Source organism: Bactrocera neohumeralis, chromosome 2 (genome assembly GCF_024586455.1).
Source record: "Bactrocera neohumeralis isolate Rockhampton chromosome 2, APGP_CSIRO_Bneo_wtdbg2-racon-allhic-juicebox.fasta_v2, whole genome shotgun sequence".
NCBI lineage: Eukaryota > Metazoa > Arthropoda > Insecta > Diptera > Tephritidae > Bactrocera > Bactrocera neohumeralis.
In genome coordinates, this window is record NC_065919.1 from 70,438,063 (window position 1) to 70,461,483 (window position 23,421).

At 34.0% G+C, this 23,421-nt stretch overlaps 2 protein-coding genes and 1 non-coding gene across 10 annotated transcripts; 2 read left to right on the forward strand and 1 right to left on the reverse strand.

Moving 5' to 3' along the window:
• Window positions 1-66: 66 nt before the first annotated feature.
• On the reverse strand, window positions 67-9,240 carry LOC126751661 (mitochondrial dicarboxylate carrier). Of its 3 annotated transcripts, none has more exons than XM_050462111.1 (5): window positions 9,131-9,240; window positions 2,227-2,473; window positions 1,906-2,143; window positions 1,465-1,597; window positions 67-1,392 (listed from the first exon to the last, which is right to left on the reverse strand). In XM_050462111.1, exons 2-5 carry the CDS (start codon window positions 2,393-2,395, stop codon window positions 1,054-1,056), a joined length of 879 nt encoding a protein of 292 aa, XP_050318068.1. In that variant the 5' UTR covers window positions 2,396-2,473; window positions 9,131-9,240; the 3' UTR covers window positions 67-1,053. The 3 variants fall into 3 exon arrangements, with proteins under 3 accessions (XP_050318068.1, XP_050318059.1, XP_050318079.1); XM_050462102.1 differs by lacking the exon at window positions 9,131-9,240 and adding an exon at window positions 2,636-2,890; XM_050462122.1 differs by lacking the exon at window positions 9,131-9,240 and adding an exon at window positions 2,550-2,638.
• LOC126751676 (uncharacterized) lies at window positions 3,008-21,055 on the forward strand. 6 transcript variants are annotated; one of them, XR_007665914.1, is made up of 2 exons: window positions 3,008-3,635; window positions 7,497-7,587. XR_007665914.1 is itself a non-coding variant. In XM_050462133.1 (2 exons), exon 2 carries the CDS (start codon window positions 20,117-20,119, stop codon window positions 20,909-20,911), a length of 795 nt encoding a protein of 264 aa, XP_050318090.1. In that variant the 5' UTR covers window positions 3,396-3,635; window positions 20,103-20,116; the 3' UTR covers window positions 20,912-21,055. The 6 variants fall into 6 exon arrangements, 5 of the variants coding, with proteins under 5 accessions (XP_050318090.1, XP_050318123.1, XP_050318114.1 ...); XM_050462133.1 differs by lacking the exon at window positions 7,497-7,587 and adding an exon at window positions 20,103-21,055 and having other exon boundaries at window positions 3,396-3,635; XM_050462166.1 differs by lacking the exons at window positions 3,008-3,635; window positions 7,497-7,587 and adding exons at window positions 4,962-4,980; window positions 20,103-21,055.
• Window positions 18,530-18,603, forward strand: Trnai-aau (transfer RNA isoleucine (anticodon AAU)). The gene has a single exon. It is a non-coding gene; the product is annotated as a tRNA-Ile (tRNA).
• Window positions 21,056-23,421: the final 2,366 nt, after the last annotated feature.

Here is a 23,421-nt window from a genome sequence, read left to right on the forward strand (position 1 = left end):
CAAATTGCAATAAAGAATTTCATTTTTTATTTACTTAAAACTAAAATAGTGACACAACTAAAACAATTGACGTTTACCATGTAAAGCTACAATTTTACGTTTTTAATTAATTTAATTAAATTATAACAAATGACATTAAAAAAAGAGAAATTATAATATACATAGTTTTTTACGAAAACATATTTAATTAACAATTTTTGCGCAAAGGCAAAGCCTTGTGTGCGGTCAAGCATACTTGTTTAGCAACTAATTGGCTAAATAGTTTCTGTTTGCAAACATTTTGCAATTAAGAGTAATACACCTACATATAACACATATATTTTTATATATTTGCAAATACAATAGTATTCATATGAAATAGGAATGTCAGTTACTGTTAGCCGTTGCATTTAATGCGAATCATTCTAAAGGTAAAATAACTGTAATAACGGTATATTGAATCCAAATATAATAACAATTATTTTAATTTCATTTAATATGCAAATCAAACTGCGCTGCTTTATATATCTATTTGTGTTTGTATGAAGAAAGCATTTTCTGTATTAAAATTTTCCACAATTTTACTGGTTATAAAAACATGCACATTTTGAAACCAAGTAAAAATTACAAAGAAAATATGAATTTGCGTTAATAAATATGAATATTTTCCGTGTGGATTTCAATATATTTGTGTTTACTGCCATAGCTGTGCGGATGTAAATATTTCTAAAATTATCGCTTAAGTATGCAATTAACCACAGTGCATTCTAAATGCAAAATTACAATTATTTATACATATATATATATATCAAACTCATTGACCATGAACTGACTGACAATTATTGCATTTTGTCCAAGGTAAAATATTTTATACTAGCAATATACACATGTATACATGTATGTATCAATATATCTATAGCTCACTAGACATCAATAGTTGCTTGCAGTGCATTTATAGTTTAATTTTGTTCTATACATTTGTCGAGTAGCTTTCAGCTTGTGCTTAGCAGCAATGTGATGTGTGCAGCACATAGTATGTGCGTGTATATGCGCGTGTCTATGTGTTTCATGTGTTTATTGTGCAGCCACGACGGAAGCCTCTACTTTTGGCAAAATGCCAAAGTTTAAACGCAATTGTTCCAAGAAAACAAATGTGATAATTGTGTGTGGACCTAGGCGCACAAATGCCGGTATGTAGCCCTTGAAAAAGCCGAGCGGACCCAAACGCGCTGTGAACTTGACAATATCCCATAAGCCCTTGAATTCACCCGGTTTAGCGTTCATGGAACGTGTCTTCAGCACATCTAGTGGCTGTGTCAGAGTTGTCGCAATAGCACCAGCCGCCAATGATGCACTGAAATGTGTTGCCAAATCATCCTTGAAGTAGGGTGTGTCCAGCAACATTGCTTTGATCTGCGCGTGGAAGAAGTGTACCAATGCATAAATATACATTTTTGTTTTATACCAACGTTAGTGAAATCTTACTTGATCATAGAATGCTATTTGACCAATTGTCATAAGAACTCCTCTGCCGGTGGCGGTGGTAGCGCCCGAAAATAGACGTGTGAATCCTTCATGGCGATATACTTTGATTAAACCATCGATCGCATTTTTGTAGCTGAAGTTAATAAGAATTGAAATAAGTAAGGTTAAATAGAATATATAAATATGCGCGATTTCATTTAAATGATCACTAAATTGTCAACACAACATGTTTTCACTTCCGACAAAATTTTCCGGTTTCGATATAAAAAAAAACATAATTGTTATTTAACCACAAAATATGTATGGTTTGATTTTGTTTGCACAGTAAGTTTGTCTAATTCGAGCCATTTGAATGTTAGATCTCTTTTTTTATCGAATTTATTTTTAGTTTTTCATCTGTCACAAACACTCTTCATTTAACACTAAAAATTATTAACTCACTTTCTGCGCTGTTCTGGCGGCAATTTGACATCGTTTTGCATGCGTACATTCACCATGTCGGCCGGAGTGCCGACAATACCACCGGCAGTGCCAGCCAAACCTGCAAGGGTGATTTTGCCGAGGAATGTATCGGTATTGATTTGTTGCTTCCCTGATTCATAAATACCGAAACGCGTCATTGAGTATGTCATTTGACGAAGGACGGAAGCAGACAAGCCATTGTAGAGTGCGAAAACGCCTACAATAATTAATTAAAAATATTTGTATATAATAAAAACCGTGAGCTTGAAGATGTTTAATACTACATATATTTATGCTTACCTTGTTCCCTCACAACTTTAACGGTTAGCTGTAACACAGACAATTTGCCCTGCTGTGTTTGCAACGTCACCTTTATCAAGTCCAACGGATGTGTACAGCAAGCGGCACCGGCACTGGCAATACCACCGAAATACCAACGACCTTGACGTTGTGTCTTTGTACTGGACATGTTGATCTAAAATAATTGCAGTTAGTGTGAATATGGGTCTGCTGGACAGAATGCGGGTGGGTTGGATGCTTTTAGAAGCTGAAATTGTATTAAAGAAATAATAATCTTATTATTATAATATTTTGCTTTAATTTTTTCAATCCGTAACTAGCACCTGTAGCGGTGACCTTGATACGTGCACCCACCCACAAAACTACAACCTACACTTCCGTTTTAGCACTCATCATTTCCTTTTCATACCTCTTATAAACCAAAGGAATGTTGTACTTTTGTTGAGTATTATGTTGTAGTGCCCATGCTCGGCAGATTTTTGTCTTATAAATGTGTCATACTTGCACCGAAATCCTCCAGTGAATATCACAATTAACTGGAATGCCTATTCTAATCTCACGAAAATGATGACTGTATATTTCTTTTTACACTGCCGTTGTTGATGCTGGTGTTGTAAATTTGTAAACAAAAGCAAGTACCGAATTATCCGGGCCGAGTACCATAACACGTAAACATTTCAATAGTGATTTACAATACATTTTAATTAGTATTACACTTCTGCATAAAGTTAACATTTGATTTTAATTAATAGGTTTGGATTTAAGCTGTTAATTCAGTAATTAACGTGCTTTATTAACAGGTTTTATTTTGATTTTTTTTTTAATTTGATGTGATTATTTAAACATTTTATTTTATCTGTACCATGCTGTAAATCAGCTGCTTTTGACGTTTTGTTATGTGCAACTTTGTAAACTATCTTCGTGTTGCCAACGCTTCCTGAATGAATGTTGAAGATTGTTACAACAAAAATTTGTTATTTTATTTCGATTACTTAATCAGGTTTTTGTGTATAAGTTGAGGGAAAAATTATTTAAAGACATAAGGAGAAAAAATATACCAAATTTTAGTTTTACCGAGAGTATAAATAAATACAATGTTGAGCTGTTAGTGTTGAAATAGGAGCCCATCTCATAACATACATAAATGTCAATTTTCAGGCTTTTGGCAACAATGCTTATTGTTGTTTGCGAATTTGCTATTTCCAATTGAGCTTTTAATTCCTTCTATAAAATTATTATTATTTTAAAATATATATTTGTTTTAATAGTTTTTTATAGTTACCAGTTAAAATATTTTGTAGACAATTTCAGTGCTTTAACTTGGGAGTTCTTTTGCAACTTTTTCATTGATAAGAGAGAGATACTTGCTCGGAAGTGCCGGCTAGGTAATTGGTCACCACTAATTTCAAGTAAGTTGCTAAAGTAATTGTGCCATATAAATGTACTCCTATTTAATACTCAGTTGTGGGAATATCAGTCGTGCAACATTCCATTTTATATGCATACCTTATATATAGTAACAATTTGACGTGTGGCGCCTTGATTACATTTAAAAGGTCTTGTATGTTCCGGGACGTTTGGAAGAGTCCGTTTCTGTTGCTATTTTTATGCCCAGAACAGGCCTGGACTTGACACCATTTAACCATTTCTGATGATATTTCAGATTTTATGGTATCGTTATGAAATTTCGCACACGTCCATTTGTACACAAAAAGCTGGTCACTTATTGGAGCCGACAATATAGGACCATTATAGCATGTAGTTATCATACAAACTGAAGGGCAAAAATCATATCCTTCGGTACAACCGAAGTAAACTTCTTTTCTTGTTTCATTATGAAAATATATTCTTTTAGAAGTTTAAATGTAGCTGCTTCCTGCTATCCACCTAGTGTAATCGAACTACTTTTTTTAATTGAACGCTCCATTATTATAGCTCAATATATAATCATGCTAATAATACAATAATTGAATGTCATATATGCTTAGAAAGCTATCATCTTACTTCAATATGTTTATTTAAATTATATTTTTAGACAATTCTCAAGAACAAAAACATTTAACAGTTTATCTACAGACAACTGTTGTAAAAATGCAATAACACACAAAACTGTGTACATATGTACGATAAACTAAATTCTTGCTATAATTATTTCTATAAACTTTTAATTTATTTTTCCATAGTACATATAAGTTTAATGTTAACATTTCAGTTGAAAGCAGAAATATTATATACATATGTATGTATGTATATAAAAGTGTGTACATTCATATTTACATACAACTACTTTGCATATTGTGTGGTTTTTATTAGTGCTATTTCCGATTTATTTGCACATGTTTTGGTTGTTTGGTCACAAGTTTTTAAAATCTCAGAACAAAATTAATAATCATCCCATTTCTATATTTGTTTTTATATACATACGTGGCTGTAAGGCGTGATTATTTGTTTCTATTAGGAACTATATTTTTTTCCTTTTCTGAAAAGCCAATTCTTTTGGATTTAGAGGAGAATTATAAAAGCCCCAAATGTCTAGGAACTCTAATAGCCTTAACATATGACACACCCCTTTTTGTATTGCCATAATACATTACATAATATGTATGTTTATGAATATTACACTGGCGTGTGACTCTTGTCGATCATGAGTTTATAATCTGTGTGGATTTTAATATTTTTATTTTGTTTTTATGTTGATAAGAAGGCTCTTAATGACAATGTGGAGGTCAATAATCAACATAAACTTGTTTATGAGTGAGTGAAACATATCAATTATATAATCGTAACATTTGTACGTGATAATAATTATGACAGTTCTGCCCAAAAATTTTATGGCGAAACAATGCCTGGATATACAGATTTTCACCAAATGTTTTTGACTGATTGCACTTATCGTGAGTTAAACGCTTAAGTGTCGGAACTGGAAACCGCTGAAATAAAGCAATGAAGTGTTGACTAAACGCGTGTGTATTATGTGCGTGTTTATCAATAAAATTAAAGTTGCTAAGTTCGTGCTTTATATGTACATACGTATATATTAAAGTGTGTTTATTTGCTGAAGCACTTTGTTTTGATGCCAAAAAATAAACACTCAAATTGATGTTAACCACATTTGCGGTCTCTCTATTGGTATTACACTTGTAGTGTGAAAATATTGTTTTTGAATTCTCCGTTTTCAAAACAACGTTATAGTCCGTTGAAAATGGATATTCATGGTAGCATATATTTACAAGTTGAAAGTTAGTGAATATGTGCAAAACATGATTAAAAATAACTCTAGGTACAAGTTTAAAAAAATTTAATTCCGCGAGAATTTTTTAATATTTATATTTTTGAGTTTAGTTTTTTTTTTAATGTGAGTTCGAGCGTTCATAATTTAAAATTTTGCTATAATCATTAATTTAAATGTCTGGCCATTTCTAATGTCTCTTATCATTTCGTGCGCATAAGCTTCCATGAGTCGTAACTTTTTGGCATAGAAAAAAATGTAATTAAGCTATTTGCACTATGTGTACATACTTGCATAACAGGAAGGAAAGATGGATAGTACAACTCTACTTTTTCACTTTCGATGTTTTGTAAGAACTCAGGATTATTTCAGGAATGTTTTCGTTGTAGCGGTAATTTAGAGGAATGCTGTCGGTTTATCAGTCCTTTGACGGATAAAACCCGGTCCGTTCCGTTTGCATAGACCCGGCTGTGTCGGAAACGGATTATACGAGGAATGTTTTCTGTCGCTACAACAAAAACCACGATTTCATTATATCTCGACCTCGATTTATATCTGAAAAACAATTATCCTAACTATGTACTTGATTTTACTGATTTCAGCCACTGAGAAAACACTCATTCTGCCAGAAGTGTATTTAAGTGGTTTTATCGGGTTATAATTTGTAAATATGGTTGGAGGCTTGCCAGTCACTTTTATAACCCGAATAGGGTACATTAAGTTTGCCACGAAGCTCGTAAAATATATATGAATATATCATATAGAAATGAGCTGAGTTGATTTAGCAATACCTGTCTGTCTATATGTATATATAAAAAATTGTTCCTTTATTTTGAAGATATCTATCTGAAATTTTGAAACATTGTTCTGGTTACTTGAGGTCATTTGTGATGATGTCTACATACATATTTGTTCAAACGAATCTTCAAAATTTATGTACATAAGTATGTGTATATGCAATCTTCCATCTGTAAAATCTTGGCAACTTCTTTATGAATCCAAAATATCTCTTTTTTTATCACATTCCTATCAAAATATCACTTTGATAACAGTCTTATCTTAATAAAAAGTTAAATATTAGCCTCTCTTTTTATAGCTTTGTTTATATAAAATGTGTGCAAGAGATTTTGCCAATTTCGTGCGAAAATTTTAGCACTTAAACAAGTTGATTTATTTTAGAAGTCACACGCAGCTATTTATTTATCTTTCGTATTTGCCAGTATAATTATATATTTGTGTCCGGCATTGTTGCTGTGCGGTTTGGTTTTTCACTTCTCACTTTATGGAAACGGAGAGGTAAATTTATTAGGCAGCTAGAAGTATAATGTATATACCTCATTTAAAGATTATAAAAATAAAAGTTTTAGCAATTTATTTGTATATCTACAGATGCTAAGTGCAGCTGAGGTGTGTACATACATATATTGCTTAAACAAATGACATCAAAAACTTGTTGAACTTGAAACTGAACTGAAATCAAATAAACATTTACACTTATGGGCAAAATAATTGGTGCCTATGAAAGGAAAGCGTTATGCAGACGTAGAGGCCATTCAAAGGGCTTGCACCGGCATACCAGCGGCCATACCGGCCATGAGCTAAAACACTCGTTCGACATGCTTTTGGACCGTGCAAAAAGCTGTATTGAAGCAGAAGGAGACTATTTTGAATAAAATAAATTGATTTTGCTGAAAAAACCATTTGTTCTGTTTTTTTAGTCCTGTTTACTTTGGAACGCACCTTGTATTCGGAATGAAAGATTTCCGAATAAAGTAAAGAAAGACATAACTAAAACAATTATTTTTTAATTGCAAATATTTCATAGTTATAAAGTAAAAACTGCTTACACCTATTACTTTGCCCATAAGTGTACATATTTATCTACGTACATATAGATTTTATATTTAGACTAATATTCCCTAATAATCGCAATTAATAAGTCAATATATTTTAATTTTGTACTTTTCATTACCTTCAGCTACAACAATAATAACAAAATAAACCTCAAAAACTGCATATATGAGAGAATTACTTTTTTCAGCCACAACAGCGCGTTCTTTCTTTACTGAACGTGACCCGGATACTTAACCGATCAAGGGTGGTTATTTCGAAGATCGAAAGATATAAGAAAATCTGATGGAATTGCTATTGTTGTTGTTGTAGCGACAGAAAACATCCCGAAGTTATTTGGAGGAATACTGTCGAGTTGACTGCCGGCCGAATAAACATTCGGGTCCGTTCCGACCGTCGTTGGAAGGGTGAGAGAACTCTCCTTTGGTGGCTTTATGGCGGTAATTTCAAATGCTTGTTCTTTTGTATTATCGCCATAACTGACCATATACAGTTCACAAATATAAATGACCATAATAATAGCAATTTTGTTTTCAAGTTTTGTGATATCACAAAAGTCCAAAGACTGGATATATATACATACATGTATGTATTTATCACTGGATAAATGAAATTTATAAATTAAAAAAAATTCGATCTGTTACTTATACAAAGTCATTTAACATATTTGTATAAACAAGTGTTCTTATCTACATATTGATATAAACAGTTAAAACATGAAATACAAAGAAATTATTTTATATTCTTTAAAAAATATAAACAGCATTAAATATACCCTGAACAGGGAGTTGCTAACGCCCGGAAAGAAACGTCAGAAATCCTAAAAAATGTACATAGAAATGATCTATATGACGAGCTGAGACGTTTAAGACATGTCCGTCTATCTGTCCGGCTGTATGTATAGTATATACGCGAACTAGTCACTCAGTTTGTGAGATATCGATCTGATCTTTTGTATACGTCCTTTTCACCACAATAAGCTACTCATGTGTCGGAAGCGCCCATAACGGATCATTATAAGATATAGTTGCTATACAAGCTGAACAGGAAAAAATCAAATTCTTGTAGGGAAAAATTTTTTCCATTACATTCTTCGCACTAATTGGTCAGATCGGACCACTAGAGCATACATACAAGTACATACAAGTATATAGCTGCCATGCAAACTGGTGCAATCGAATTTAACATTTATTCTTGTTTTGTCTGTGTTTATGGATGGCTCAAATTTCATATAAAACTCAAGCTGATTGTTATGTCTTTCATCACAACAACAGCACGTTTGGGCTTTTATGACACACATTGAACTTTGTACAAAAATACTCATAGGCATGGCATACACATGTACTTATTTCAGATGTATGAATGGTTATGCTGTTGTTGTAGCGGTGGAATTTAATACAACAATACATGGGTATCTTTTTGTGTGCAGACCTAATTGATAATGAGTTGCGCTATCAAACAAATAACAGCAAACTAAAATCATCATTCATAGGTCGCATGTCTAGCAAGCGAATGCAAACATATTTATGTATTTATAAAAAAATATACAAATGTGCACAATCATACCCACTGCAGCGTGATTTTGTGTATATGAACTCTTGTTTTCTAATTTCATTTGAGTGTATTTGTTCTGGTTCCAGCGTGTGTCGCTCAAATAATTTCCAGATCTGCTTAACTTTTATGATTTTTTTGTATAAAATTACACTTTAAACAGCAAATCACACGATTAACACACACACATGCACATATATGCTTCGACACTTCACTGCTCTACAAACTTAATAAATTATTTAAATTTTTTTTCTTTATATTAGCTTATATTACCAAAACTACAATGTGAATTCCAATTTGACACCAATTTCTGCTGGCAATCTAATGCGATACGGCAGCGCGATCGATGCGTTCGAGCAATCGTCTACTACTAATAGCTGCTACGGCTGGCCGCCGGCCTGCCAGCAACACAAGCCGCCAGCAATGTTCTTTCCAAAAGTAAAAAAAAAAAATGATTAATACTACAGCCCCGCCCCTTCATCTAAGTGTGTTGCCCACCATGCGGCGTAGCTTGTTCGTAGCTAGCAAGCCAGCTATCTATCCAGACGGGCAGCAAGCTAGCGCTTTGAAGCTTTTTGCCGCGCTCGTTACACATATTCATAGCCATGCGTATCAGCGCACCAACGCGATTGGCATGCGTTGTTGTACTATGGTCAGTTGACGTTGTGTTGTCGTATTCTCATGATCGTTGGCGGGGTACTGTGCGCGCTCATTTCGTTTAAAGCCGTGTAAGCTTTTTGTTTTTCTGCTACACAACCGACACTTGTACGAGCACAATTTAAAGTTTACATTAAATTTCATTATAAAAGTACAGACAAATATTTTTTATGGATTTAATTCATTAAGCTATTATTTTATTTTTATTTTTTGCAATGTTAATTCATGTTGTGCTTTGCCAAACTCAATGTGCAAGTTTAAAATGAAAAAAAAAAGTTCGTTGGATGATCGCTGAAAAAGTGCTATCTCGCAGCGTGTCTTATCGTTGGTGCTCATAAAAACACATGCATACATACAGACAAAATGGCTATGGCTCTCTAATACCTATATGCATATAATAATAATATAAAGTTTTATTTGCCGGCTCTTTTCGGAGCGTTGTTGTCGTCTGAATTTTGCTCTTAACAACTTTGTGTTTATTTCTATTTTAAAGAACACGCGTCACACGCATATGCCACAGATTCATGCATAGTTTTGACGCACAAAAATCACTAATTTTGCCGCAAATGTTCGACCTTAACCATGACAGTTCTGAAATTTGAAATTAAGTGATACAGTAGAAACCCGTTAATGTAAACAGGAAATTTAATTTTTTATTTTTTAATACCGGTGTTGAGTTTTTTTTTAAATTCGATATGTGTGATTAATTTTTTTTAATCTCGTATTTGGAATCACAAGAAATAAATTATTCAAATATTAATTCAATAATATTTTTAATGCATTATTTGCATTTGGTCATAGTTATAACCTCCAAATTAGTATCCAATGGTAATAATAATAAAGTTTAAATCGAAATAAGGATTACTTATTGGAAACCAGATTAGTTATGCGGAGCGATTTTCGTGCGGCTTCGACGATAGTTCACACCTAAATTAGTTATTTTTAGTATGTGCTTAACATAACAATTGCTTCAAAGTATGAGCAAGATAGTAGTCGAATATCTTAGAAGTTATACTGTGGGTAATTGGTTCTTATCTTTACTGTAAACAGTTAAGCGACGTAATTGCTGAAAAGCGCTCACCTAAAGAGCTGTTGGCACGTGGAAACTTAAAAAGAAAGAAATCTGTGTGCGTAGAACTAGACGCGTCACAACTGTGAACTTTTGTGGGTGTGTCGTTGAATTTAAAAATGGGCAGCTAAGCATTAGAGTGAAATTTAAATATAGCATTATTTCGATTACATAGGTTGTCTTTTATATTTCGGGATCAGAGAACAAAAACAAATTTTAATCATCAAAAATTGTTTTTCAAAATATTTTCAATTAAGTCATATACACCTTCGCATGCGTTTGAACCAGTTGTCGAGGTATCTTCAAAACATGCGTTCTGAACGCAACAAAAGTCTCTTCAGGTGTCGCAAAACGTTGACCTCTTTGTTTATCTTTTACATACGCGAATAAAAAGAAGTCGGTCCCAAGTCAGGAATTTACGGTGGATGACCTATCAAATTGATTTTGTTTTGAGTACTCAAAAATGCAGTTGTTTCAGTCGATGTGTGTGAGCTCGTCGCGTTGAAGAGAGATCCGTCTTCGCTGGTTGGTTTTCCTGATTTTTTTCCCCGAAAACCAAAAGGCAAGCAAACGGTTGTGTATCACTCAGAATTTACTGCTCTGTAGTGTTCTAGTGGTATGGTTGCGATATGCTCAGTTTTTTTTTTCAAAAAAAAACAGTGAACAATTTGCTTGGAAGTGCTTCTTGCGCGAACAGATTTTTTTATGATGATCTTTACTTTCGGGCGCATACGCATAAATCCACGATTAATCACCTGTTTCGAAGCTCCATTATAGCATTTTAATATTTTTTCCCGACCAATCAAAACCAACCTTCTTTGAGAGTTCGACAAATTGTGTGTGATCCAATCACAAAAATATTTTTCTACAATAAAATGTTTATGCAATATTGAAGGTATGCTGGTCCCAATAGTGCCTATGGTTGTCTCAATCCCACGATAGGTCACAAGAGTGATCTACGACTTTGATTGGATTCACCATATCATCAACAAAAACACTGGTCCTTGATGGAGCTTCATCGCCCAAAATTGAATTAAGTTCATCGTTGCACTGTTGCTGAGATAATCCACACGTTGAAAGTTGTAAAAAAATTAACGCGCAATAATGAATTCGAATTCCATTTTTTGGGCGAGATGAATATTTTAAGTTACTATAAACAACACAATTAACGCTCGTATTTCAAATCATTCTGAGTATGTATAACACCAAAAATTTCGTACTCTACGATACAGTTGTGAATTGCAAGATTGTAACACTAGGGATGCCAAATCCAGGAATATAGAGGCCAACCTACTTATCATAGTCTAAAAAATAAAAAAGACGTTAACTTCGGTTGCATAGAAGTTATTGTACTCTTCACATATACACAGATTTCTTACAAGAACTTGATTTCCCATCGGTCCGTTTCAATGCTATATTGAGTCGATCTGAATAATTTCTTCAGAGATTACACCGTTGCCTCGGATAATAAACCATGCCTAATTTGGTGAAGATATATCGTCAAATAAAAAGGTTTTCCATACAAGTACTTGATTCCGATCATTCAGTTTATATGGCAGCTATATGCTATAGTGATCCGATATCGATGGTTCTTCCAAACCAGCAGCTTCTAAAATAGAGAAGGACATGTGAAAATTTTCTGATCGATATCTCAAAATTTGAGGCATTAGTTCGCGTGTTCAGACGGACAGACTGTTAGACGGACTTGGTTAAATCGACACTGCTCGTTATGCAGATCATTTATATATTAATTACAGGGTCTCCGACGATTCTTTTAGGGTGTTACAAACTTCGTGCCAAACTTAATATACCCTACTCAGGATATAATTATTTTAGGTTTGTGAGAACTGAAGTATGCTACCAAAATCCCTGATACTAAAAAGAAAGCATTTTATTAAAATTAACCTGCATTTATATATTTGTAATATTGAATTTATTTTATCAATTTGTGGTATTTGTATACACATTTTCCCAAATATGGCAACTCTTTTCAAAAAAACTTTGGAAATATTTTTTTCAATACTCTGCATTTAATATTATTTGTTTTTATAAATTTTTTTGCCTATATCTTTTTATGAAGATGGCAACTCTTTCAAAAAATATTTTGGAAATGTTTACTAAACTTATTTAATTAGATGTTCATATTTTAAGTTATTGTAATATTAATTTTGTAAAATTCCTCATCCCAATTGGCAAAAAACTAGTACAATCGACTTCCATTAGGTTTGCTTGAGTCGAATTTGTCACTAGCGAAATCATTCGTCATAATAAGAATTTAATTCTAGGTCCGGATTTTAAGGTAGATGCATAGTGTCTCCCAAACAAAGTTCCTCGAGCTTTTGGCGGGCTACTATGTTGTTGTCGTTGCCGCGGCAAAATTCTGCCGAGTCCGTTCCGCTAACATACAACCGATTGTCGTGGAAACGAGCGAGTCACTATCGGTGTATATGGCCTGACATCCTGATAGAACACAAATCCTCTACTACTAGCTACCATAATTTCAAAATAATCGGGCCCAAACAGCTGAATAAATCAGCAAAGAACTCAATCAACCGGATTCAATTAGGGTGGGAAAACTGTTTGAAGAATTACTTTGTAATTAGTTTAAAAGAAATTGTAGGAAATACTAGCTTATGTAGCCTTCACATTGCACCGGTCGTTGCTTTCTTTTGGTTGAAGTAATTGATTTGTTTGCCCTACTTTTTGAGTATTTATTCATTACTCACCTTTCTATCGTCAAATTAATTACATAAAAATGAGCATAACGTACATGACTTTTATCTAAATTAGCAAAAAGTTGTGAAGTCATTCAAAAATGAAAAATAAAGCGCCGGCTTATCGCTTAATTATACTTAATATCCTTCAAATGCTTAACTTTTCAGAGCTTCCAAACTTTGGTGTTTCATAGTGAAGACTTTAATAACACCTTAAATTAAGCACACCATGTTAAGAAGCTCCCAAAATAAGCTCTGTGTCAATATTGTGTTGTGAGATGGCAATTCTTGCTATTGGCAATGTTGTTGAGGAAGCATAAATGTGCTTATAAATAGAAGATACTGAAAGTTCGAAAAGTTCTTTATGAACATGCACAACAACTTTTCATGTTTTTTATCAAATGTTTTAGCTCATTCAGAAACTTTTGATCGGTATTCATTTATTCCGCATATTTGTGGCGAATATTTTAAAATAATATATTTTTCAAAAGCACTTTCAATTTAATTACTTTAGTTTGAATATATTTAACTGCCACGAAGTTGAACTTGTAATTGTATATTTGTATGTAAATTAATTCTCACAAGTTATTTTTTATAAAATAATTTGATTGCTTCAAAATATTTTCACTTGCCAATAAACGCACTTTTTATTTAGTGTACAGTCAATTGCAAAAGTATTCATTCGAATGATTTGATTGAAATTTGACCTAATCATTTTCACTTGCTCAAAATAAAGTCAATATGATTAAAAATCCACGAACAGCAGTTTGAATTATTATTGAAAAACCAGTGAACTGATCGACTTGAATTTTTCACACGATTTTTTCGATATATTTGTCAGGTAATGAGCTAAAGAATAAGTTTCTGGATAATAATTTCGATTTTTAAGGCACTATAGAATACAAGTTTTTTTCGCGAAAATCACTTTACTTTTTTGGAAACCGCCATTTTGTCAAAAATCTAAATATTGACTATTCCTTCGTCTGATGTTTTGTTCCAAGTCCTGTCCGCATAGACTTTAAACTTTACATCTCTCAATAGTGATATCACACGATCTTGGTGGCCAATAGACCGGCCCGAAATGTGAAATTATCGGCTCACCGAAGTGTTCTCTCAAAAAAGCTCATTGCATGTGATAACGGTCGCCATTGTTTTTTACGTTCTCACCGGCATCATTTTTGAAGAAATATGGACCGATGATTCCTCCGGCCTACAAACCACACCAAACCGTTTTTTTTTTCTGAATGAAATGGCAATGATGAATCTTTTCATGTTGCTCCTCGTCCCAAATGCGACAATTTTGCTTGTTTACATACCTATTGAGCCATAAATGGGCTTCATCGCTGAACAAAATCGTCGGTTTTTCTTGGAACTTTTCAAGAGCCCAAGAGAGAAGCGATGTCGTTTGGGAAGGTCGAGTGGCTTCAGTTCTTCCATAAATTGTATTTCGTTCTCTTTCAATTTAAGATCAGTCAGAGTTGCTGCGAACGGCGCCTAACACTCTCCACAATTTTCGTGTACACTCTCAGCTACGGCTGTTGTATTTGCTTCACTGCGTGATGGACGTGGTCTATTCGGTCGTATATTATCCAATAGTGAATGCTAGGTCTCAAGATGGGTGATGGTGTTACGAATATAACGCTCAGTGGGCCGATTATCTTGACCATAATTTGAGTCAAGCACGCGAAACACATTCTTTACAGAACGTGAATTTTACAGTTGCATACTTTATTAAATTCTCGAGAAATTTGCCAAAACAAATTATTGTTAAAATAATAGTTATTATGATAATATTCTCTTGGTGCAATACTATTATGACGCACTGTGTGCATTTGTTGTGCAAAGTGCTTTCATAAATGTCACTTTCAGTTGACTCGCACACAATTACCACTCAAAGTTTAATAACAACGAGAGCGGCCACTTAACACAATGCAAATTGCGGTTAACATTGTAATTTAAATTCACATATATTTATGTATTTATTTGACCGAAATGCAGCTTTTCAGCTGCGACAATTGCACAGTGTGTTCTGTGGTTTCTCGCATGCTTTATGCTGCCACACACACACACACACACACACACATACAAGTGCCTTAATGCTTTTGTGCGAACAAAAGGACTCGGAGAATTTGTGTCCAACATGAAGTGATAATTCACAAAAACAAAAGCAAAAAAATGCTTAAAATTAACACAATTACTATTTATGCACTTGAGATTGATTTTAATTAAATCGCCGCATTGTGCAAAAAGTTACACGCCAAGTGATGGCAGTGCGTGGAACATTATTTTATTTCATTCAAAAGTGCGGATGGATAATCGTGGCGCTTTAAAAGCTGACTAACGCTACTTACAGCACTCATAGGCAATTGGTTGGTTGGTTGGTAAGCTTCGTGAAAGTCAAAAAGCTGAATGTGAATGGAGCTTGTCATTTGCATTGGTCTTACAAATATACATATATACTACAAAGCATGTATGTATATACGTGGGATTGCTTGATTTTTTTCAATGCCATCTGAAAGTGTTCTGCTAACACAGACCTCAATTTCATGTGCTCCTATTCTTTCAACTTTTGAAAGTTTTCCGAAAATATTATTTATGTGAGCTTGCAATGATTTCATACACGTGACTAACGCAAGTTTCTAGCTTTATTTAGAGCTTAATTACACTACTAAATGGAATATGAATTGTTGTAAAATTAAGCGGGGAGAATGAAAAGTGAATAAATGATAATAATATATTTACATACATATGTACATATTTTAATATCAAGTGTCTTATTATTGGATGCATTTTTTAAAATTATATGATAATTTATAGAATTTATAGCAAATTTCTAGAGAAAGGCGCCGGGGAAACATGCCATTGTTTGCTCTTGTGCACTTGTCCCACATTGGCAAGTCTACGTTGTAAGCATCTTGGGTTTCCAAGATATGATACACTGGAAGAGGTGTCGATAGTAAGGCCACAGAGTCTGTTGAAAAGTCCTAACGGATGACGACTCCTCATGGACCTAGTAACTGAATTCCATCTGGTATCGCAAAGGATTCAAACTGGTCTATGCGTGGCTCATTGGCCTACCAAACTAGCATAACATGGGAGATTTTGCACCCAGACTTTTATGCAGAGGAAGCTGAAAAAAAGTTAAGGAAAACAGCTGATTGGCTCGCTACATATGTACATATTTATATTTATTTTACCTACGTAAATAATTCTAAAATCTATCCAGCTTTTCTCCGAAGCGCGGTGTTATTTTTGGTAGAAGTAATGAACAGAACCTTAATTCCGCCGTCAGAAGTAAATTTTATTAAATTTTTTTTTAAATCGAATCAAATAAAAAGAAAAACTGATATGTACATATATCAACATTACGAATATTAATAAATATCTGGAAAAGTGACGTAAAGGTTTACGTCTCTCTTGATTGCTAAAAAATCATCTAGTTTCAATATTCAATTCCAGCAAACAACGAAAAAAAAATTAAAATTATGGTTAGAAAATCTTACTTTCTATGTAATTAAATGTTTGTACATTTTTCCGCCAAGTTCAAAGATTCATCTCCAATTAAGATTTTGGAGAAAAGTTTCAAAAATTTTTCAATTTCATACGCAAAATGCTTGAAAAAGGAAAAGAAATATTTTTTTTTTACTAAATATATAGGGTATACCAACTAGAACGACGTGACGACTGTGGGGTCTATGTAATCTGAACGGACAAGGATTTTTTTGGGTCATTTCTTGAAATTAAGAAGTCGCCAAACTTGGGTCCATGTTTAGAGTGAAACATGAGGCGGCGCACCGACTTGTTCAAAAAAGAAATCGTCCGTGTCGATTTCATCAAATTTCATCAAAAAGTCGATCAACATCGTATTAAAACGCTCGCTATTGATGGTAACGGCATTTCCTGCCTCATTTCGAAAGAACTAAGACCCGCTGATACCGCCATATCACAATCCGAACTAAATGGTAAGGATTTAATTCTCCCATATGGTAATAATTTGGTTTGTTGACGAAGCCATTAGGTTAGAAATGGTCCTTATCTGAGAATATGATTTTTTGTGTGAATAACCACCGGAAAACGTCGATTTTCGTAATAAGTTTTGCCAATTTTCAAGCGCTGCACCAAAGTGGAACGTGGCACGATACAATGGCAAACCTGACTGAAGACTCTGTCAAAATTTGACAGCTGTCAAAATCACGTCATCTCTATTTGTAGACGCTGTACATTAGTTTGTTGAAATATTTTGCAATTTTTGCGCTTTCCCCGAGAAAAAAGAAAAAAAAATTAAAATTAATTTTAAAAAATTATTTTTTATATTTATTTTTATATATTATTAAAAGTAGCAGAAAATTTGTGTATAACAATTCAAACATTCAGCATAAAATATAAGTAAATATGTGTATCTATTTAAATAATTGTTTTAAAAAATTATAACCAAATTTCAAGCCAATCGATAGAGAATTGAGCGCATTTCTGATCTTGGAAAATATGGTTTCAAAAAACGTTTCAATGAAAATAAATCAAATACATTTTTTATTTGTCTTTAAAAACGAAAAAAAAAATATTTTTGAAAATATATTTTGAAAAATGGTGTAATCCGAGTTACAAAATAAATTGCTACCTATTTGTAACTACTTTCAAACATTTAGATTTCAACCAAATAATTTTTTTTGAAAAATTAACGATCTAAATGCAAAGTATATTGTATATATCTATAAACTTTAGTATTCGCCGAATAATGATATTTTAACATAATATTATCTATTTTTAATTAAACAGTGTCAGCGCTAATTAGCTGCTCAAAGAACTCTTACGTCACACAACAAAATTAGTAAAGCGCCTTTTTCCCGCCGAGCTTATTTTATGCATAATAAGCAGAAGCTATTTTCTTGTACTCTGTGTATCAGCTGTGCTTCTGCTAAGTAAACTTTTACAATTTCTTGTTGTTCTTGAGGAACTTTCAGTTTAGCATGCAAAACTTGTTCGTTTGTTTATCGAGCGGCGTGAGGGAGGTTTGTATATGTGTGTGAGCTTACTAATAGATCACTTAACATGTTCAAGAGCAGGCGCCGGTGTTACTGATCTTGCTTGATTTTTTTGAATTGCAGTGATTTTTAAACAGCTTAATATTCGTCCAATATTGTGTGAGAGTCTCTTCTTGTTTTAGAATTTTTCTTTCTTGCTCTTTACTTAGTGCTGACCAATTGTAGGCTCTTTGACAGCAATTTAACAACTGGCCCATTAGCTCAGTTGGTTAGAGCGTCGTGCTAATAACGCGAAGGTCGCGGGTTCGATCCCCTCATGGGCCACATTGATTTTTTTTTTTTCATATTTTTTATGCTTTTAAAATTTAGCGGAAAGTGGTTTTGCTAATAATTATATAAAAATAATTTTGAATAATTATTTTCATATTTTATAATAAAAAAGCAATGTTCTGATATTGATTTTATTTAAGAGCATCCCAGGATTGTTCACTTTGGACGTGATGTTTTTTAACTGAAGCTATATACGAGCTATTGGACCATATTAAACTTAACTTTTTAATAAGTTATAGAAACTGAATGAAATCATGACACAATAGCGCTCACATTCAACTTTTATAATCTCATTAGATAATTTGATTTTAGAATATAGATCTTAAGTACTATTATTAAAGTTTGCAACACCCAAAAGGAGACGTTTTCTTCTTCTTTATTAGCATAGACACCGCTTACGCGGTTATAGGCGAGATTACAACAGCGCCAGTCGTTCTTCCTTTTCACTGTTTGGCGCTAATTAGAGATTCCAAATGTAGCCAAGACATTTTCCCAAGCGCATCTTCTTTTCTTCCAAAGGAATCTGCTTGAATGTCGAAACCGCCGATATTTTCTTCGAAAACTCGTACAGATGTTGCATCTTCTTTTCTTCCAAAGGAACTGCCTGAATGTCGAAACCGCCGATATCGGACACATATAACATATAGCTGTCATACAAACTGATTCATCAAAATCCAGTGCTTATGTGAAAAACTTTTTAGTTCACAAAATAGCTTCACGAAATTCAGATTCTGATTTTTGTCCAAGGCAACGGTGGAATTTTCGAACAAGCTCCGAAAAATCTATATACAAACTGACCGATCCAAATCAAGTTCGCACGTGAAAATTTCTTCATTTTAAGGCTTCGGTTCATCCGAAGTTAGCGTTTTTTTCAATCAAATATTTTAGATATTTGAAAATATATTCTACATCTTAAAAATTTACCATCTAAGAGTATATTTAATGCTAGGTTTACATACAAGCATAACATATAATCATATACATTTTTGCGCTTTAGCTCTCAAATTACTTTCTGGCACTCGAACTGGGCAACTACCCCTACACTATCCACGTGTTTGGGTATGAGTATGTCTGCGAATATTAATGACCGGTCACTATAATTAAAACCGTCAAATTTCTATGAGATATGAGCTTATGTTACAGCTGCAATTAATTTATGCACATTACTCTTTGGGCGCCTGCAGTCTTTTAGGAGCTTTGGGCACCACACGGCACAATGCCCCAAGCGCTGAACAAATTAGAAAGCTGCGTCTGGCTTTGATAAATGTTGCAACTAGGTTTCTAAAGGTATAATGATATAGGAGAGAGTGTGCGAGGGGTATGTTTAAGGATAAGATTGACTTGCTGTAATAATATTTTTAAGTTGAGGGACCTTGGTTTAAAATTATTTAATATATAATATAAAATTAATCAATTTATAATATAAAAATATTCATTATATATATTTTTTTTATTTTTACTTTTTTCTCTTTCTCACACTGCCTTTCTTCTAGTTGAATAATCCAATATGGCTGCATCCGTGCTCTTCGCTTGCGGCTTGAACGAGCAAAAACTGCCAAAATTCGTGCACATCAGTGAGGAGTCGAACTGCGACGGCAGCTTCCTCTTCAGCTGCATACTCGGCCAACGGCTGCGCATCTCCAACGCCGGCACGGTGCTGGTGTGCCTGCAGCACAACTATCAGCATTACTTCCATGCCGGCATGCGTCTCGGTTACAATGTGAATATCTTCCTCGACAAAACGCTGAATGTTGTGGATCCACTAACGGATATGGCTGAAAAGGGTATGGCCAGCAAGTGGCTGCAGGATGAACGGCAGGTCACAACGTTACTGCTCGACGGCATCCGCGATTACATTAGCGCCAGTGCCGCACAACGCATCAGCACAACAATTTTGGTTGATAATTTGGCGATTTTATTGAATTTGGGCGCCACCAAGGAGGAGATCATCCAGCTGTGTCATGAGTTGGCGGAATTGCCGAAGCAGTATAAGAATTTGGCGGTGATCACGAAGTTGAGCAATTGCGACTTATATGCGCCGATCGATAACTGTGTGGCGAAGTTGGGCACGTTGCGCATACGTGCGACACAGCTGAAGAGTGGCGTGTCACGTGATGTGGATGGTAAACTGTTGATCGAGCGTGAGTTGACTGCCAATGGTGTGAAGGACGAAGGCGAAGAGCAGGAAGCGCAACAAAATGGCGGCTACGAACTCGAGCAAATGCGCAAAGAGGTGCTGTACAAAGTAAACGACAGAAATATAAAGATCATTAATCCCGGTGAATTGGGTGTGAAAGTTTGAGAAATACTTAAGAGTTCTAGAAGAATTATGCTGATATGGTTCAAATATTGAATTTTAATGAATTATATATTTTCGAATACGCAATTTACTTACAGTTTTCGTTACACAGTTGAAAAAATATAATTTCTTGTAATATAAAAGAAATTTGTGGTTCTTATTCTCTTGTAGAATTAAATAGCTTTGCTTTCTTAAGTTGATTGTTTGTTGCACTCTAAAAGTGAAAAAATTCACTTTAACAACTGAAGAAATTTAAAAATTGTTGTTGCTTGAGAAATATGTTCAATAACAATTTAGTCTAAAATTATGCAAGTCTGATATGTCATCTTATATGAAAGGAAGTAACGAATCCGTGACCAATTTGACTCGGACTGGTCCATTTAAACTGGTCTCGCAAAGCGTACAAAAATGTTTCCCAAATATTGGAAAAACCTTTTTTTAAATTTGTGTGAAGTTTTATCTCCATATGCCAATTAGTATGTGTTTGGCAGCTGTTACTGTACGATCCGAAAACTTTGTCTGGCGATTTTTATTGCGAAAAAAATTAATAACGAGTTTGAGCTTTTTTGTTTCAATGAAATCATGGCTACGGAATCGTTGAAAATGTTGCAGAAGTGTTTGGCGAGTCTACTTTATTACAAGACAAGTATTTCAATGGCATAAATCAGTCAGTGAAGCTCGTGAGTTCATCGAAAACTTGCCTCAATGAAGACGTCCATCTACCTCTGTCAATGCCGATAAACTGGAAAAAATTAAGCAAACAGTGCTTGAAAATTGTCGTCTTGTCATCCGAGAGATAGCAGAGGATATCAACATCTTCTATGGATCGACTCAACACATTTTGGTTAATGTTTTGTGCATGAAGCGTGTCAGTGCTAGACCCGTATACCAAGAGATCTGAATATTTTGCAAAAACGACGTCGGGTAGAGGTTGTAATAGAGATGTACGTAAAGGTAGCATCATTCCATACTTTAATGTTAAATATTCTCCAAGTTCTTCAGGTTGCAGAAAGAAGCGAAGTAAATCTGGTAGTGAACGAGGTCAAGAAGAAATATCTCCTGTCATCAAACAAACACTCTCGAGACTTGGTTCCCACGTCACAACTACGAAGTCGTAGAAAATTTCGTCTATCTTGGAACCAGAATCAAAACCAACAACAACATCAGCCTCGAAATCTAACGCAGAATAACTTTTGCCAATAGGTGATACTACTTCAGACTGAGTAGGCAATGAGAAGTAATTAAGTATAAATTTAATGTCAGCAATATTTTGTATAGAAGGTTTATTTTACTTTAAATAAATTTAAATGTATCGAACCAAACGAAGTATATGTACATATACATACATATGTATATTGTACATGTTTCTTTTTAGCTATTAAACTGAATAATAATATGTTGTAGATATTTCACCACACTCTATCACTGAATATTCGTCGGTAGAAGCCGATTAAATATTCGAAAAGGGATTTCTTAATAAACCCATTAGTAGTCAATGCAATCAGTACCATGAGGAAGGTGTGCGGTAGCTACCATAGTGGACGCTCAAATTTATCGCTAAAAAACGATGAATGGATTTTTTTTTGGGATTTTGCAAATTAAATTTTAGTTACATAAACACACATACTCGTAGAAAGCTGAACGGACAACGCCGATATAATGGCGCCTGACCTGGCAGCCAACTGGTCAGCTATTTGAATGAAAGTGTAGTTGTGAGGGCTTATAGCTCTACCCAACAAGCAAAATATTGAATTAGCTGTAAAAAGTAATAAAATCAAAACATTGTCGGTGCTGGAAGGAGGGAAAATTGAGTTATTCTGTGCTCTTTTAGACGGGTAAAGTGTTTATTGTAGCGGAATTGAATCATCGGTATATTTAAAACTCTAGACAGGCATTTGTATAACAAGATATAAAAGTTTCTATAATGAAATCCATAATTGATTCCGATCGAAGTATATTTCGATAAAGATTTGTCATCAATCAATTTTGGTTATTGATTTTATGCGGTGAATCGAATGTGTGTTGAAATAGCTTTACTTCCTCTTTGCATATATTTTGGTTCACTGGGTTGAAAGCACTTTATATTTTATAAATTTTTGTAGTTAAATACATTTTTATATATGAAGGTATGTGAGCAGACGTCTGTGCATGGCCTATTTAATTATGTATGGGAAATTGCTGCCACGTGGGAGCGCAGGCAAAGTTGCAATGCCATGGACAGTCTGTTGACCCTGAAGATAACCAGCCTGTCGATGGCTGTGATTGATAGCGAAATGGCGGCAAAAGTTTTGTAGTGAAGAATTTGAGAATGTTGGCTTTTTGCAGTGATTTTTTTATTGGTATGTAATTTGTATATGTATGTATGTATATAAATTTAATTTTCCAAAAGTTTGCAATTTTTGGTTCAGAAGATGTGAGTATACATTTACACTCAATAAAAATGGGTGAGTAGCAACTTGATGCAGAACTGACTCCCTCGATGATATATTATTGTGTACGTACCAACAGTTCAA